Here is an 18,781-nt window from a genome sequence, read left to right on the forward strand (position 1 = left end):
GTCATAGAAGTACTAAGCAGTTACATGTTTCCCTCCAATCCCAACCCATGCTTCTTACCAAATGTGAATACAAACAGACTCCTTGTGGAGTTAACACAATAATTTTGTTTTACAATGGTTGATGCTTTTAACCATTGTGGAGGCTGCACTTGAGTACTTTCTGCCAGAGGAGGCTTCTCTCCATTGTAGAGGCTTGGCTTCTGTTGCTTTTAGTGATTTGTGATGGCCAATACATTCAGGAGGTCACTAAGACCTCCTCAGTCGCTCCTCTATTTTCAAATTTCTGAAGGCTCGGGACAGCTCCTGAATGTTAGCTACAGAAACTGCTGCACGCTGGAACACTGTGAGCCCTTGTGACTTAAAAGGGCCCCAGTACTGAAGCTGATGCTTTCCTTTGCTCGACACCCTGATTTGAAACTTTCTCAACTCAGAACAATGTTTGCATACTGTAAACTTCTCTTCAGTATCTTCTTTTTTTTTTTTTTTTCCTGAGATGACAATTCTTTCTTCTTGGTCTCACAGAACACAAAAAATAACCCATATTTGATTGCACACAAACTCTTACACTTTTCTTTTTCAGTCTCTGCAGAACAAGAGTTATAACCACTTTGCTGCTATCTATTACTTGTTAGTGGAAAGACTCAAATCTCATCGAAGCAGCTTCCCTGTGGAGCAGAGACTTGATGCTCGCCAGCGCCGCCCAAGCACCATTGCTGAGCAGACAGTAGCCAAGGTGAGGTCTCTTTCTGGGCAGATGTGGAAGCTGACTGGCTTCATTCTGAGGCCCGAAACGCAAACAATGGTTTAAGCTTTAAACAGGTATTCAAATGCTTTAACCTTAGGTTCCAGTTTATTCCCTCTCTTCTTGTTTCACTCAAAACATTCCTTCTGTCCTTCTGGGCAGCACGTGTTTGGCAATATGGTTAAAGGGAAAGCATTGTGCTTGTGCTTCAAAGTGGAACGGTTCCATTTTTGGGGATTTCTGAACTTTTGTTCAGAAATCAATGGTTAAAGTGTTGGATAAATAGAAACTGTGGAGACTGTGCAATGCTTGGAGTGTCTTTAATGTGATCCACAAATAAGCCATTGAATTTATGCAGAGCTCTACTGGCATGGGGGCTAAAGCATGAACACTCTACTCAGTGCTTTTAAACAAAGGCAGTCAAAAAAGACCCACTGAAAATAAAATTACTTTCTCACCTGCTGATCTCTAGATATGCTTTCTATCTCTCCTGAAGTATGGTAAAGAGGTACTCAAGAGAAAATAGCATCAATCTGTTAGGTTAAGAAACCAATTTCATTGTGGTATTACGTAGCGAATGTGAGTATTACTGTCATGAGACTCTTAGTTGTTCAAGACTCAGAGATGTATGTTCCTAAATAATGTCACTTCTGCGAAAGCGTGTGCCATTTTTTCCTCCTGCTACGCAGCAAGATTTCTCAACATGACTGTAAAACCTCTGGGCATAGACCACAGAGCCATTAGGACAACTAATTGATTTAAGTCTTAAGAATGCTGTGTGTATTTTATCAGCAGCAATTCTGTGTGCTCCCTACGTCCATTGCAAATGGCTGTCCACTTAGCATCCCTTCTCATTATACTGACTGATGCAGCACAGGCTCTGCAGCTATTCAGTCTACTTCTTCCTTAGTGATTTTCTTCAGAAAGAAAGGTCATGCAGAGTTTATTGTGTCATATTCCAATAATACTCAGATGTTTTTTTAACATGTTCTTTTGTTTCATTGAGATACACAGACACTTTAGAACTGTTGTTTTCTATTAATGCATAACTGGAAACACGAAAGACTTGGCCTAAGATGATTCAGATTATTGTGCTTTCAAGTAAATACGCTCTCAAGTTTATGGCCTCCTAGGTACTACACTGCTGCCATATTGAAGTACCTGGGCTCTGCTTCCAGCAGAAATCACAACCAGGCTGTTCCTTCTTGGCTTAAGGCAGCAAGACAGTATTTGTTTTCAGATTCTGCTGAAACCACTTCAACTATGAAAGCCTAAGTCCAGGCATACTCTGGCTGACAAAGATTAAAACCAGCTATGTTCTTGGATGGTAGATCTAATGACAGAAAGATGCAATATTCAAAGGCAGATTATAAATTATAAGATGTATTAAAAGTAGGTGAAGAGAGATGAGCAAGGAGGAAGAGAGAACCTCCCAGGAGGTAGTTTGTTATTGTACTACGTTCAAGTTTTCTGTACTCTATAGCCACTATTGCCACTTTTTCTCAGGACTGCAAGCAACTGTGTAGTTATCCTGAGCAACACCAACATTTGTTTTCACACGTGGTGGCACCACAGGCTCCAGTATAAGACTGCTTGTTTTATTTTGGATAGACAAGTTGTGTGCATCCTGCATGTCAGGAAAACAATGGCTTTCACTGGTGGTTTATCTTGTTTTCCTAATTTTGCCACGCTTGCCTTCCCTGAGGCACACCTCTCCCTTCAGCAGTGCTCGTTCTGCTCTATTCTTATGGCTTGTCAGAAAAGCCATTGAAACCAGCTCTGACCCTCTTGGTAATATTTAGGGTGTTACAAATAAACATATAAAAATGAGTTATAAAAAGTATGTCATATGTTGGAGGTCACTAAAGAGTCCCAAACACTTTCCTCACTGCTAGTAAGTGCTCAGCTTCAATAAGTAGTTAGCGTAATGACACTTTATTTTTTATTCCCAACGTTAAGAATGTAATGCATCAAGAATGAGAAAATTAATTCTAGACTTCTGCTTTGGAGGTGGGCTGAGTGTTGTTTACTTTTAATTTGTGACTTTGTACATTGTTTTCTACCTAAAGCTGCTCAGTTTTTGGAGTCCTTTCATCTCTTTTAGGCACAAGCTGTGGTGCCATCAGCAAACTTGCGCTCACAAAACACGAGGTTGTTACGGTCCCCAGGACTTCCCCCCACCTCGGGAGCAGAGGCCTTCTCATTCCCTCCATCCAGCTGCCAGACAGAGACGGCATTCATGGAAGAAGAAAGAGTCAACACACCGAAGGTACACCTTAGCTTCACCCTACTGTTGTGCCTGAATTCAGTAAGACTAAAAAAACGTGGTTGCCTTTTAAATTACTGCCTTGCACCTTGTACAGCTTGGTGAGGCTCAGGGGCTGCTCCTCCAGGCTGGCAGCCCTTCCCGCCAGTGCACTGCTCATCCTCCAGACTAGGGGCTGGACTCTGCGTTCCCTACATGTTCTTTGTGCTGAAAATCTAGAGTGGCCCACTCAGCTACTCAACAAAAATTCAGACAAATGAGAAAAGGGAGGGTATAATGAAACCTTAATTATAAGCTTTCATTGCCAGCTAAGGGTATTAATGACTTTTAAGTGTAGTATTTCATCTGACAATTTCATAATAAGCTAGCCGAAAGAGTTGCATTTTGTTAGTTTCTGTTGAATGGTAAATAGCCTGCAGGACCTCCAGTCTGTCAGAGCCCATTAGAACTGCTGCATCTCAAGTGGGTTGTAGAGCTCTTAGCTGGGCCGTTCCTGTAACTGGGAATGCCCGTAAAACCTTCTCTGAAGACCATAAAAACTGCAGTCCCATCTACTGGGTTCTGCTTTCTGTAATCAGACTGGAAGACTGTGTGTATGCTTCCCGCACCTCCACAGTTAACAGATTAAACTGAACTCAACTAATGGGATATGTCAGCTCTGCAGCCTCAGAAATGTACGGTTACAGCTTCATTCTGAAGGGAGCCACATCTGATGCATTTTGCCATCCAGCTTTGAGGTGTGCCACAGTACTCTGCAGGGTAGCAAAGAATAAGTGAAATGCATGAGGCTGGCAGCATGGGTAGTACAGCACAGCAGCTTTTGTGAGGATGAGGAAATTGCTCAGAAGAACTATATTTGTGAAGTGTATTATTCCCGTGAAACTTGTGTTGTTCCTTCCTATCGCATCACATTATAACTTTAATTTTAGTACGTTGCATTTTTCCTGCTGTCAGCCAGGGTTCTGATCTCAGGCTTGCCATTTTGAGGGTTTTATTACTCATTTGCTGGTTAGTTACTGAGAGTGTGGCCCTGGTTCTTGCCACTGCTTTAACTAACTCCATCTGTGGGTTCTTACAGCCTGGAAAGCAAAAAGTAGTTCAAAGAGATTTGGAAATTAACGTTTCAAACTTTATTTTGTATGCCCCACTGCTTTTGTAGATGCCATCTGGCTAGAGTAAAATCAATAAATGGTGACTACGGTTGAGGTGTCAAGTCACAATTGGCTTAGGAATATTTCAGTGCCTAACTATTACAGAGCACATCTGCTAGAACTTCCAAGCTCTGTTCCACGTGCCATGGTAAGCTGCAAAAAGCTGACAGCCCATGTGCTCTCCTTTCTATTCCAGCAGTTCACTAAATATTCTTTCCGGTGCTCCTGCTGCCAGATGAGTAGAAGGCTTTTGAGTGGGAAAGTCACAAATGGAAAGCGTGCAAGAAATTAGGCTTAAGGATGTCAGCCACTATTTAAAATAGATGCAGCAGATGTAGAATTTTCCCATGCAAAAATCATCATTATACTGAAGCTCAAATTAGTGAAAGCATTTCTCAGTACTGTTTTAAATATTTTCCTGGAGTAACTGCAATATCGTCTGCTACTGGGATCATCTGTTAACAGCTACTGTTAATGCAGTGAACTTTCTTTTCCAAATACATGTGTTTTCAAAATACCAGAGAACTTTGCTGAATACAGTTTAGCAGTCTTATGTAACATCACCTACAGTAGTGTAGTTTTATGTTAAATGAATGTGTTGTTTCATTCATATTTATTTTGCTAAATCTGAGCCTGCCAAAGCAGTAGTATTTGTGCAGCAGGACGCTACTCAGAGCTTCCAGGGTATTACAGAATGCCAACAGTATGACATGGGCCACAGTCCTCAGCACCAAAGTAATTGCATATGGAATTAGTTAAGGTACAAAAGAGTTCAAGACAAAGTGATTGAAAGTGTAGAAAAAGAGTAAATACAGAAATGTAATTCTAGGAGTGTTTCAGATTGGAAAGGCCCAATATTTCAGTTTGGAAAGCAGTGCTAACTTCACACCAGATGAAGTTGCTCAGAGGTTTATCAAGCTGTGTGAATTCAACAAGGGGGCTCCACAGACTCTGTTTGTGGAACAGCAGTGTAAGTCCAATGGACTTCTGCTGGAAGGAGTGCATTTACTGTATCATTCCTGAACATGCCTCTGTAGCTCTCCAAGAACACCAGTTAATTAAATACAAGAAGACCATTTCTTTCGAAGCCCTTATTTGATAACAATAAATGAACATGGTAAATATAGTAAGGGGAAACAATAATAGTGATAATTCTGTAAATATTTGTATTTGTGGCAGAGCTGGCAAAATTAGTTTGCTTCTTCTGTTTTTGTTTCTGTTTTAAATAAGAAAGGCAGGCCCTGGAGAACTCAGTGCTGTGGAAAAGAGTATTCAGATTTAGGGAGTCAATACCAAGGGAATGGCACTGGTGATACCACCTGGGAGATTTCTTTTGTACAACTCTTCAACAAACCTTGCTTAACTCAGTGGGTTCAAGGGAAGCTGCCTTTAGCTTCCACGATAGGCAGAGATATCTTACGCTTTGGTGTGCTGCTGTGCGCAAGTAATGGAAAGCTGCCTGTTCTACATGGTATTTAGGTAAATGGCTGCCTACTAGATCCTGTGCCTCCCATGGTGATTCGGAAGGGATGCCAGTCACTGCCAACTAGCATGATGGAAACCTCAATTGATGAAGGAATAGAGACGGAAGGCGAGGCAGAGGACGACCCTGCGCAGGCATTTGCAGCCCTGCAGGCAGCTCGCAGTGGGAAGCGGCGTCACACCCTGGCTGAGGTCACCGACCAACTAGTGGTGGTGCCAGGCACAGGTATGGGCCTTACACACAACACACACACCTCAGGCATGAGATGAGTTCCACACAGCCCCCAAACCTGCTGAGCAGGCAGTATGAAATCAGAGCAGCAAACAGCTGGCTGTGGTCATGTACCAATGATGGTGAGGTCCTGTAAGTTTGCTTGTGCTGCTGTCACATAACCAAATGTCCCCAAACCCTTCATCCCCCTAAAGATGTGCTGGGGGAGGAGGATAGAGGCACACAAAAACACCCAGATTCTTGGGTATTGCACAACCAGCAAGGTGACAGAGCCTTTCAGCTCAAGCTGTGATCTCATCAGGGTCCTCTGCAAGAACACTGACTGCGCTCTTAACAAGCCACTGAACATCACCTGTATGGTGTCTTATTGCTGCAATTGTGTAAAAACCAGTTGTAGAAAACCCCAAAACATTCCAGTACTGGACTTACTACACTATGATTACTTTCTTTTTTGTTCCATTTTCTCCAGTGGAGGAAATAGCAGGGATAGCTTGAGCCCACGGCACTTCCGAATTACTGCTGCGCTTTCCTCCTTATTTTGGCTTTTGGTTTTTGACACAGGGAAGGTCTACTCTCTGGATGAAAACTCCTCTCTGGGCAGCAGCATAGAGTCAGAGTACGACATGGGGTCAGTGCAGAGGAATGTGGGCCTGCTGGGTGATGCCCCACCACTGAAGGACATGGTGCCCCTCGCAGCACCCTTCCTGGGGCTGCGGCCTGCCAACCCTGCCATGCAGGCACTTGCCTCCCAGAAGCGTGAGGCCCACAACCGCTCCCCTGTCAGCTTCCGGGAGGGGCGCAGAGCATCGGACACATCCCTCACACAAGGTAACCATGAGGCCTTAAACTTGCTGTGTTCCTAGAGGACTGTGGCTGTACCACAGCTAATCTCATGCTGCTGTGCCAACCAGACATGAGGTAACTCGTTTTCTGACAAGGGGTTTCGCTCACCTCTTCTACAGGAATTGTAGCATTCAGACAGCACCTCCAGAATCTGGCACGAACCAAAGGGATCCTGGAGCTGAACAAAGTCCAGCTGCTGTATGAGCAGATGGGATCGGAAGAAGAACCCCTTTTGCCATCAGCTGCCCCCCAGCTGCAGGACCTCGCTACCAGCCCTGCACAGGTACCACCCTTAGCACAGCTCCCCTGCCAGGTGCAGTGCTGTGGGACAGACTATTGGGGATGTGGTGCTCTGGGGGCTCTAATGAGAGCTGCTTGTAGACACTGCTCATTCCTCTCCTCTGGCTCCTGCAGAATGGAGAATGGGTACTTGCAGGTTAGCCTTTATATTCTCATGGTGTCTGAGACAACCTCAGCAGCTTTCCAAAGCCAGTATTTCATTAAAATTTGAATGTTGTTTCAGATTTAACAAATCTCAACTGACATCCTTCCATGTCAGAGTTGGCCTCCAGCAAAAGCTATATGATAACAGCTTGATTTGTGTTGTGAAAGGCCAAATAGCTCCTGCCAATTCCCTAATTATGTGTTTGGAATGGAACAGGTAACAGTAAATAGGAATGTGAAATCTCTGTCAGCCCCTGTGAATGAAATGGGCCAGCAGCACACGTGCACTGCAAGCACCCATGCTCCAGGTCAAGCACGCTGTTCTTAAAGCTCTGTTACTTTCTGACTGCTGGAAAACTTCACGTCTGACAACCACAAGCTGAAAAGGAAGAATTTCTTGCTTGCCATATGCATGCCACAGTGCTCACGGTGTTCTCTCCCAGTGCTGCCCTGTGCTGTGCATGTCCTTTCCAAGTGCTACAGAAAGCTTTTTGTGTTCAGTTCTGAAGCTGTGAAATGACAGCTGCACAAAAGCATGCTCAGAGTTCAGTCAGTTTGCTACCTCTTTACTTTTAGTACATCAGAGGGCAAGCAAGTCACAAAATGTTATGTATAATGTGGGTTTAGTCACAGATGTAAGCCCTTGGCATTTTGCAGCACAGATAGCTCAGAGCTTTGTAATGTGGGCTGCTCACCATGCAGTGAAAGCGATAGGTGACACCGGGATCCAACTCAAACAGCAACTATAGAATCTCTGTCAGGGGAACTCCATAAAGAAGGGGCTTAGGCAGGAAAGGTTTTTCTGGGGATGAAGCATTTCCTTCTTCTCTCTGCAGGAGGAAACACCTCAGCAGCAGGAGGCTGCAGCCACTTTCCCTAGTGGTGCACATACCCCAGTGTTATCCCGACGGCAGAGCTTACAGACACAGTACTTGCAGCAGAGGCTCCAGGTATCATGCCTCCCCCACCAATCCCAGTCAGGCACTGTGTCCATGCATCTTCGGCCATTCAGATCCCATTATTCTCCTCAAGGGCTACCTTTAGCAGGGAACAGCTGAATTTGAAACTATGCTGTATGTTTCTTCTGTCACACACTGACCCTAATTATGAAAAAATCAGACTGTATTGCTGCAGTTTTCCTACTTGCTCTTTTACTGTAGAGTGTTATTAAAGCTATTTGAGGTGTCTGCTAATGAATACGTTATCTGTGTTGCACCCTGAAAAAGGGATGCATCAGGATCTGAGGAGCCTCTACCCAGCTTCTGAACACCAGGGACTTTCTGTTTCTCTTCCAAATCCCCCCTCCCCCCCCCTTTTTTTTTTTTTCAGCTTCGCTTTCACTTGGGAAGAAATTTTTCTACGGACTTATATGATACAGTCCATCATCAAAAATGTCTTTTTCCAAGGGGTAGAAGTCAATAAGCAGTGATAGCTGTGGTTTTAGACAGCAGCTCTAGTGGCAGCTTCTGAAAATGAAGGTGGACACTTGAACCATCATAAGGGGAGGCAATGTTCTTTCATTTGCACTCCGGACTGAACAAGTACAATTTAAAACAGCACTACCTTTCTTGCAGAAACCCACCCTACTACCAAAAGCTCCAAATACTTGCCAGCTGTACTGCAAAGAATTGCCCTGGAGTCTGGAACAGCAGTTACAGGAGCACAGGTAAGATTTCAAACTGTGTGGATAAGCTACTTATCCTTACTCTCAATAGTAATGAAAGAATTGAGACAGACTTTGTCTGTTTAGGAATTCCTTGGGAAGGAAAACTTCACTTAAAAACTGTTAAGATCATAGGGGTTTTTTGTTTGTTTGTTTGTTTTAAAGAAAAACAACAACAATCCTGCCTTGAGTTTGCAAATTGCTGTGCTCTGAGCTCTTTGTCAGGTGATACTACTAGGGCACAGGTAGACTGAAAATGCCTGCACACTTCATTTAGTGCCAGTGTGCAAAGGGAAACAGCAGAAAGATACTACTTGCACTGTTGTACTCATCTTCCCCCTTGCCCTCCCCACCACTTACTATATATTGTGCTTTTTATGGTAAGTCAGAACATCTGGCTCATGTCTTTCCACCTGCTTGAAAGCCCTGCATTCATTTAGGCATTTCCCACCTTGTTCCTATGACCTAATAATCTTACAGTGAAGAAAATGAAAAGTAAAGAGAGCTTTTCTTGTCACCGAAAAATCAGAAGCGAAGCTCCTTTGAAAAAGTTACTGTAGAGGAAGAAAAGGGAATGAATCGATGAGAAGTGTATCTTTATAGTTGTTATAATGTATTACGACAGACAAGCTTTTAATTGCCAAGTTAAAGAGCTGTAAGGTTTTTATGAGCTCATCATTTGGTAATTATTAAGCAAGTAAAATAGATACTAAACACACGATAATGTTATTGAGTTTTGCAGAAGAATCCCAAAAAGAGAAAGGAAAACAGCAACCTAGCTACACACTTTATGGAAAAAAAGATTAAGGAACAGAAGTATGAAACTACTACTTGATTTCAAGGAAGTATGCAATCTAGAATTGCTTTATAGCTCACAGCCACTCTTGACAACTGATTAATCCTAACCAAGAACTTAACTGACAATATTGACAGTATTCAGAGCAGCTTGGTACATTTCTTGCAAGACTAGGAGGTCTGTGCAGAGAAATAAGCTGAGAAACAATAGATTCCTTTTCTGAATGCTGTCAGCATACGTCAGTAGGAGGTTTCCTATTTGTGCATGCATTGGGAATTGGCTGGCAGGAGACCTCCCCTTTGTCATATCACAGGAATTTGTCAAAGGTAGCTATGTAACCTGGCATTGTGTTGGGAATTCTTCCTGTTTGTAAGAGGGTCAAAGCCATAAAGTTTCATAAAACTTCACAGGGAGGAGTGCAGTTCAGATGAAAGGAATATGGGGGAGGAAAGCTTTGTTCACTTCCCTTAGTAGCCGGAAAAGTACAGCTGTTCAGTTCACAAGTTCCACAGAGTCAATTTCAGTAGATAAAAAAGGTTGACCGTGAGTTTTCCAGTTCTGCCCTTTTCTCCCTGCTGGAACTGTTGGGGTGCATGCAGCACAAATGCCAGTGCCTTAACACTTGAAAAGGCAAAAATAATTGCTGTTTATGTCCTTGATTCAGGCTGCATCAGAAGCGACTCTTTCTCCAGAAGCAATCCCAGCTGCAGGCCTATTTTAACCAGATGCAAATAGCTGAGAGTTCATACCCAAGGTCAAGTCAAATGCCACTTTCGTGCCAGGAGGAGCAGCAGCCACCAGCATCAGCGCAGCAGCAATCAACCCAGTTCAGCCTACAGCAGGCTCTGAGCCCTGTCATGGAGCCTTCCTCGGAACAAATGCAATACAACCTCTTCCTCACTCACTACCAGAAGGCACAACTGGAGCCACCGTCACCCTCCCCGATCACCAGCTCATCACGATTGTCATCACCAATTCAGGTGCAGCAGCCACCACAGACCTTACAATACTCCTATCAGACTTGTGAATTGCCTGCTGTCACCTCTTCTGAGCCAGACTACCCTGACCAGTGCCAGTATTCCATGGACCCAGCACAGCAGAGCAGTGTAGCATTGCCTGACAGCCAGAGCAGCTTGGCATCCCACGAGCCACAGTCAAACTACGATGCACTGACCCTCTCAGAGCTGCCTGGACTCTTTGATTGTGAGATGATGGAAACTGTAGATCCCCAACACAGTGGCTATGTCCTGGTGAATTAATACCATGGGTGTCAACCATGAGAGTGGAAACCAGGACGGATGGAAAAGCATGTGAATTTATGGTTTTGTTCCAGCTCTAAAGCTTTCGACCCTTAAAATCAACAAGGGAACTAAAAATCCACCTGACTGGAAAAAAGCAGGAGATGGCTACAAGTATGTGGCCACCAGCTCCTCTTGCTAGTGGCTGGGGCTAGACAGCAGACAGTTCAGCTTGGTCCCCTAAAGAACCAGTTTGTGTAGAAGGAGAGGAAAAAAAGTGAGTTTTTAAGAAAGGAAGTGGCCCCTTCCAAAAACTTTGATAGTATTGTCAGCATTCATCTAGCATTTGCTAGGAGAAAGGAGAATGAATGCATATTGCATTCTACTTCTTGGCAATAAAAGCAATAGTTTTCATTGAAATTCAGACTTGATTTGGGTCTGAGCTGATGGCAAGTAGCATACTGAGCTGAAGCAGTAGCATGAGGTGGATCTAAAGGAAAGTTGCACTTTGGCATCCAGTTGCTGGTTAAGCTACTGATCTGGGACTGCTCCACGGTAAGTCTGAGAGATCACCAGGCATCTCAGGCAGCCTCTGCTTCCTCCTGCTAGCAAATAAACAGTTATTTCCCAAGCCTGCCAAGGAATTCTTAATTGTTCACTAAGGGAAGCTTCTGGATCTTTGCTAAGTAATGTGCTGACTCTGTCAAAAGATACCTGGAACTGACATAGGGCACCACAGTGATTTGTAGAGAGCTCTGGGTGGGGCTGAGAATACTGAAAGATCAAGAATTAGGTAGCAGAGAGAGAGGCTAAGAAGAATGGTCAGAGAAGGATCAAGAGCTGCAGCCATTGGCATCCAGAGATCCACCTGGGTGGTGTTGGAAATCAGCTCTTGCTGCAGACAGACCATTGTGGAGAGCTCTGTCTTGGAGAAGTTCTGATCACTGGAGAGGATCTGTCTGACCTTCTGTGGCATCATAAAAAACAAGCAGACAAACTGTGTTTTGAATTTGCAGTACACATTGCTGGTGGTTTATTGAGCTTTGTATATTTGGAAAATTATTTACAGTTTTAGAACTTAAAAACAATGAGCTTAAAAAAGAAAAAACCCTGTGAAGTGATAGTGCTGTGCCTTTTTTCAGTTCTTTATCAGACTATATGCTTTTTTTCTGAAGAAAGTAGACAATACCCCATTTATATCCTTGCTACTGCCAAAGTCCCTTCAGAGTACATGTTCCACCATGTGGAACGTAATGTTGAACTTGGTAGTGTTTTGATTGTTTGTGTATATATAATAGTGAAAGTATTACAGCAATATTTAGCATCGAGAACTGTTCTGTACTGACTTTTTCAACAAATATGAAATTCAACAAGCAGTTGCGTCCCCACAACTTTCAGTCAGGAGATACTAGTCATAGGAAGATTGTTTAGGAATCTGCAGAAAGTTTAGACCTCTAATTTGGGGCTCATCTCAGGTCTTTAAATGTTGTGGGGTATTGTCTATCATTCTCCTGTAGATGAAGCTTGTAGCCAGACAGTTTCATCGTTTTCTGAGCAAACTTTAAGCACAGTTGCAGATTCATTAAAGCACAAAGAATGTTGGAGAAACTGCGCTGATGGCATGTGTAGAGAACACCACTGTTTACTGGAAAATTTCTCTGGAATTTAACTTAAACTTCAAATTTAATTTAAAGACTTTGACACTACAAGTAAAGAGAGTGTAGTCACCAAACTCAGTTTGGGTCTTCAGGATATGTAGTCACTTAAAAAAGGATAGACAAATGTTTTAGTGTTTTTACATACTGTAGCAAAGCACTGGGTTGAATAGATAGCAGGAGGAAGAAAATAAAAGAAAAAAAAGTACTTGTGATCTGTTGAGTCTTCAGTGTGTGTCATATCACAGAGCCTACTGAGCTAGAAAAAGGAGTTCTCTAAGCTGCGCTCTTATCTTTCACCAGAAAGGTGAATAACCAGCCAGCATTTACAGCAATAAGAACACATTTAATTGTGGAACAGACTTCAGTCACTGCACTGTAGGCTTTGTGAAGGAGGGAAGGGTTTAACAAGTGACAGAAAGTACCTTGTTTCCTGTATATGCCAATTAGAGATATCATCACTGTCACTACATAGCCTGCTCTGGTACTGATCCAATTGCGCAGCTGAATTCAATCCTAAGTGCTCAGCTTCTACCTCTGATATCAGAATGATTCTCAAGGCATCAGCAGAGGAAAGTTTAAGGAACAGGGATCACATCCACACACTACTTACTTTTTTGATACAAGATAAAGAGAGCTGGAAAGCTGTTGTTTAAATAGCTGAGATAGACATTTCTTTTTGAAGGGAAGTGGCACAATTAAAGTTTTTTTCTGACAGTGTAAATAGCTGCAGAACATAGAAACCTCTATGCCCCCCTGAAATGACTGGCAAAAGGACAGGAAACAGATGAAAAACACCCCAGCTTAACACATGAGGCGTTTCACCATTGCAGAAGAGAAAAGGAAGCAACAAAGTCCTTTCCTTTCATTCCTTATTTTCTATCCTGCAATTCTAAGATCAGACTAGTGCTCAAGGAACTATGCAGCCAAAACTGTTACCGAGACACACACAGCTGAGGCAACAGGCTCAGTTTTGCACCAGGAGCTGGGTTACTGCCATGCCTATAACCACTTCTCGCCCTGTTCAGCTCCATGATAACATACATTTTAGGACTCAAGGATGGTAAGAATAATTCTGCTCAAGTTATGTGATTCATTTAATGTGCCAATGAGTCTAAGCTCATCTGAGCTTTGCAGTACTGCTAAGGGAATGCTACAGCATTTTCTGAAAATAGTTTAGACTGTTTCCCTCAACCAACATCCTACTTAACATTTCATGTAATTTCCTCTAGCCAATTAGAATAAAAGGCTTCTAATGCCTTTTAATACAGCAGAGTATCCACTGAGCACCACTTCATAGTCATGCTACTTCAAAGTGGTTCCTCTGTTCAAATCTGTTACGTCTAACATTAGAGGACAGTGTACACTACTGTTAGAGTGATTATTAGCTTTATTATCTTGTATTAAAGGCTCCTTTGAAGAGACTTTGGTGTGATGTATATGGGGTAAAAATTTCATATGGAGAAAAGTGCAATATATGTGTGCGTGTGGTACGTTCTTCAATGTATTTTTTTAAGGAGTTAGAGGGATTAGTCTCTGCTTTGGGATTAAATGCACTAGTAGTGTGAGCTCCAGTTTGGTAAATTCGTCTGTAGTATTTACATACAACTGATATGCTGGACTCTGTAAAGCAATTACAGTGTATTGATACAAAATAAAGAATACGTACATTTCATTTTCAAATATGTAGAGAATTAATGTGGCTTCTGATGCTTTGTGTTCTTTAGCAGCCTCTTTACATATAATGTTGCAGTTATTTTGTCTCTGACAGACCAAGCTTCAAATCACCAAAAAAAAACCCAAACAAACAAACAAACCACCAAGCCCCTACTGCAAAGGCTGGATTCTCTATACTGAAGTTGGCGTCCTATTGTTTTAACACACACAGGATAGTTGTCTTGGAGAGTCTGCAATATCAAGTGGAGAAAGCATTCTAAGAGTTTCACAAGGAAAAGGAAAAAGTTGCATGTTTTTATTGTCTGCTTTGCTTCCGAAGCATGCCTCCAAAATTGGCAAGGTCAATGGTATATTGAATTGACTTGACATTGAAGGAGGAAAGTTATTCTCAAAACCACTATTAGTTTTGTCATTGTTTCACGTCAGTCAGGATAAGTTACCCAAGAGGTGATGCAAAAGCAGTTTAATGTTGATCATATAATGCTAATTCCTAGGAATGCTGTGTGAATGTTTCTTGCAGAGTAAAGAACCAGGCAGTCTACGGGACACTGCAGTCTTTTCCAGAGACTGGAAAGCATGATGCCTCAAGATTCTTACAGTACTTTGTACTCTCACTAACAAAAGAATCGTTCAAAATTTCTTAAGATGAGATAACAAAACAAGGCAAAGTTGGTGGAAGTTTTCCTTCTGTGGAATCAGAAACAGTAGCAAAATTCGCACTTGGCCTAAAGTTGTCTTATTAATTTGAAATTTCAAAACTCATCTCTCCTGCTCTTCCTTTTCTCTATTTTGACAGTAGGACAGAACTGGCCTGTGAAAGACCTAAGAAGAGAAATCCCACTCTGAGAATACAAGCAGTTATAACCATTTATGAATTGCATCCCATTCACTGCTTTCCTTGAAACCTTTTACCCTGATCTGGGTATAAAAAGCCTACTTTGACTAAGCCTAAGACAATCCAGGACCTTCCTCTTAGACAAGAAGCTTCTTCATTCTACAACTATAAGCAGAAGCAGTGAAAAATTCATCTTATTCTTTTGCTTGAAGCCCTACACCACAGTCCTGCTGAGGGTGAAAACTTAAAAATGAAGTGCAGCAGTTCTCTGATAGTTTAAGCAGAAAGCTTACACCTACAGAAAAATTTGGCAACTCCAAAGAGAGACTCTGTGGGAACTCACAATGCCATGCTCCGCATAGAGGGAGAGTCAGAAACAAGATCAAGTAGGGAAAGCATTACATCACAGCTTCTTTCTTAGGACTGCAACAACAGTAACATTACAGGAAAGGTCATAAAAGTGCACATGTGAAAAAAATCTCAAGAATTCTTTCCTTGACATCTCTAACATAACTCTTGTGACTCCTAGGATTTCTTCAATAGCAAGTAGTGTATGATGCTCAAAGACACTTTGAGCAAAAATGAGCATAGAACCCAGCAAGTTCATCTAGCTTACCACACTGAAACTCTGCTGACCATGTTGCAATTGCTCAGTGACCTCAGCTACAATTGGTCATAAACAGCTGCAGCTGAATGCAGCACTTCATGTGATGCACTGGGACACAAAACACTTGGCAACAGATCTAGGAGTTTGGTTTGTAACAGAACCAACCAATTCACTGATCACCTTCCACATTCCTGTGAATCAGAAGTGTCAAGAAGCCTCAAGACTGTGAGCTCAGGCTACCAGAAATGCTGTGCCTTAACCGTACACCAAGCTTGACAGGTCCAGTGCATCTGCTGTGGCTGCTTTCCCAGATACTCTGCTCCTCTGCTGCCTCCTGATGCAGTCTGGCATGATGATCCAAGCAATAAGGGCAACATGTGCTCTGCTTGCATGCCCCGCTTACCCCTGGCCATCAGCCAGCGACAGGAAGGTGCTTGAGCAGCACAGCATAGAGCTGTTCCTCCTCCTCCTGCTACACTGCAGACAGGCTATGTATGGGACACGAAGAAGGGAACATTCTTTCCCATATATATATTTGTTTGCTATTAGCAGTCAAAGCAAATCTAGAGAAGGTCACACCTCAAGGGCTTGCCTCAGCTAACCTTACAAGATGTCTGGAAGACACACTTCCCCCTGAAATGTAAAGGCTAAGTAAGCCCTTCTTATCCCAGTGGAGACAGGAGGAAGCCCTCCCCTCTGGACTAAGTTCTGGCCTACAGGCTGAGTCACAGCTTTTAAGCCCCTTGCAGAGTTGCAGAGCATATGACAACGCCACACAGATTCTGTAGTCCTGACCCCAGTGAGGACAACATGCAGAGAGCATGGCCAACCAGGTCAGCCTGGCACAGAGGGCTGCACATTGGGACAATAAAACACTGCAATTTCTGCTGACTCAGCTTATTGTCTGACAAGAATATCATACTGCATGTCTGAAGGAGAGGTCAGATGGCAGGAAGCTCACATTAAATATGGTGAAAAGAAATTTCTAATTGGGTAAATCTCACAGGGAATCAGCTGTGAATTAGGAACAGAAAACCTCAAAGGAATAAGAAGTGGGAAGCAGAACAGAGAAATAAGGCAGATTCAGCCACTAAAGCAGCAGCGAACAGGGGCACAAAGAGCAAATAGTACTGGCACTTGTTTTGGCATAGCAGAGACAATGGGACCAAGGCAGAATGGAAAACAACCGATAAACTGACGTCAAAACATTTCACCTGGTATCTGGAAGAAGATACAAGCTAAACAGTGGCATGGGACAGCACAGAAAAAGGGTGTCAGGAGACTAGATCCAAAGCTGAGATGCGCAGACGAAGATACAGAGCAGCCCCCTCCCCTCACCGTCAGCAGCTGTGCACACTCACACTGGGTACACAGACAAAGCTGGCCCCTGGCAAGGAACGCTGCTCCAGGGGCCACACAGCCCTCCAGCACAGGGTGTGGGAAGCAGGAGACTACTGTATGTTTGGAATGGGCACTCCAAAAATATCATTAACAGGCTAAATGGGAATGCTGGAGCTGTTCTTTTTTTTAATCCAACCTCAGACTTAAGCATACAACAGCAGCACCACATGACAATATTGGAGTGCCCAAACTATCTCTGGCTGAGCCCAACCAGCAAAATCACAACACTAGACACTGATCTGCCTTTATTCTTGGACAAGCATAGGCATTAGTAAAGCCTATTCAGGGAAAACAAGACTCAAAAACTAGACTTCATCTTTCCAGCTTATTTCAGGAATTCTATCTGCCCATTGTTTCAGGTCTTTCCAACAAGGATCCCAAACAATATCCCTGCTGGGAAAGCTCTGTTTCCCATACAGCTACCACTCAGTGTTAGGAAAGGGTTTAAAAATGGTGGTTTTGATATGAGATCTCTGCGCTCAAAAAGATACTTCCTTGCAGAAAATTTCTCCATTAAAAATGCCATAAATATGGTTTTATGGAACAGTGCCTGCTGAACTGACTTACCAAAACACTATAGCCTTTATTTTCTGATAAGAAGCCACGTGGTGGTGGCTGACAGAGTAGAAGCAAAATGAGTTACATTTTGGAAAGCTAATAGGAGATTTGATCCCAAAATACTCACAAATGGACATTTACTTAGCTGAGAATTATACGCTGAGCTCTGGAAAGGTTGGGTGCCCGTGCAGAGTTCATGAGCCCTCTGCAGCTTCTCTCCTGCAAGCTGCGAGAGCAGAGAGAAGCTGAGACCATGCAGCTGCTGACGTCAATAGGGTAAATACAATGTACCGAAATCACTTGGGTAGGCATTACCTTTTCAAGCTGAGCCTGCTGAGCACTGTGCTGCAGGGCTCTCTGGGAGGCCCATGTGTCTGCTTGCATGGAAAATACTGCACCAGATTCAGCAAATATTCTCTAAGACCTCCACTCCCTAAAAAAAATAAAGTATTTGACCCTCTCAGATCTTGTTATTTCTTTTTTTGAAAGTACAGAATACAGCAGCATACAGCTTATTTACTGAGTGGGTACTGTGACACGTGCCAAATGGCAAAAGCCCCAGCAGTCAGGAGGTTGCTTGCCCCATTCCAGCATGGGCCATTCTGTTTGCAATTAACAGCTTACACATTAATCACTTGGCAAGGTCACACTGCTGCTCCTCTGGGCAGTCAGGAGCTGAGAGCTTCTGCAGAGCTGAGCAGGCCTCTGAGTGAGCACTGCAGGCCTGCCAGCAAGCAGCGTGCCCAGCTCCGAGCACATCAGTCCCTGGGGTGTAGGGGGCCCGCACTTTACCCGACATGCACAGAACCTGGCTCTAACCTCCCTGGTAGCATGTGCTATAAGCAAAAGCAGGAGGACATTATTATTAATGCTGCCAGTTGGCGGCTAAACCCCATTAGCACTGTTCACACCATGGGAACTGCACAAAGGGCTGTTGGAGAGATGATGAATTACGGACAGGGATCAGGGCGCTGACATGAGCTAGAGGCACAGCCATGTCCTGTCCGCTCCCTGTGCCAGGACATCCCTGGGGCCATCACTACACCAACACATCTGCCCAGGCCATGCTGCCTATCAGAAACTGAGGGTAATTTATAGCACAGAGCCAAGGAAGGTTCTGAAGCACCTTTAACCCACTGGGCACTGAGCAAACTCTTTCTCAGGAAGGCAGAGAGAGCTTGCAGAGCTCCT

General features: G+C 43.4%; 1 protein-coding gene across 3 annotated transcripts in view; it reads left to right on the forward strand.

Moving 5' to 3' along the window:
• The window catches only part of SIK2 (salt inducible kinase 2), a 43,229-nt gene extending 29,028 nt beyond the window's left edge, over positions 1-14,201 (forward strand). For 2 of the 3 annotated variants that reach the window (XM_021375832.1, XM_021375834.1), the window contains exons 8-15: positions 581-733; positions 2,847-3,011; positions 5,639-5,867; positions 6,435-6,701; positions 6,836-6,999; positions 7,997-8,110; positions 8,735-8,826; positions 10,284-14,201. In XM_021375832.1, coding sequence (XP_021231507.1) covers positions 581-733; positions 2,847-3,011; positions 5,639-5,867; positions 6,435-6,701; positions 6,836-6,999; positions 7,997-8,110; positions 8,735-8,826; positions 10,284-10,878 — 1,779 coding nt within the window. In that variant the 3' untranslated portion in view covers positions 10,879-14,201. The remainder of the gene's footprint in view (positions 1-580; positions 734-2,846; positions 3,012-5,638; positions 5,868-6,434; positions 6,702-6,835; positions 7,000-7,996; positions 8,111-8,734; positions 8,827-10,283) is intronic. The other variant, XM_021375833.1, reaches the window with a different exon arrangement.

This window comes from Numida meleagris, chromosome 23, assembly GCF_002078875.1.
Source record: "Numida meleagris isolate 19003 breed g44 Domestic line chromosome 23, NumMel1.0, whole genome shotgun sequence".
Lineage (NCBI taxonomy): Eukaryota > Metazoa > Chordata > Aves > Galliformes > Numididae > Numida > Numida meleagris.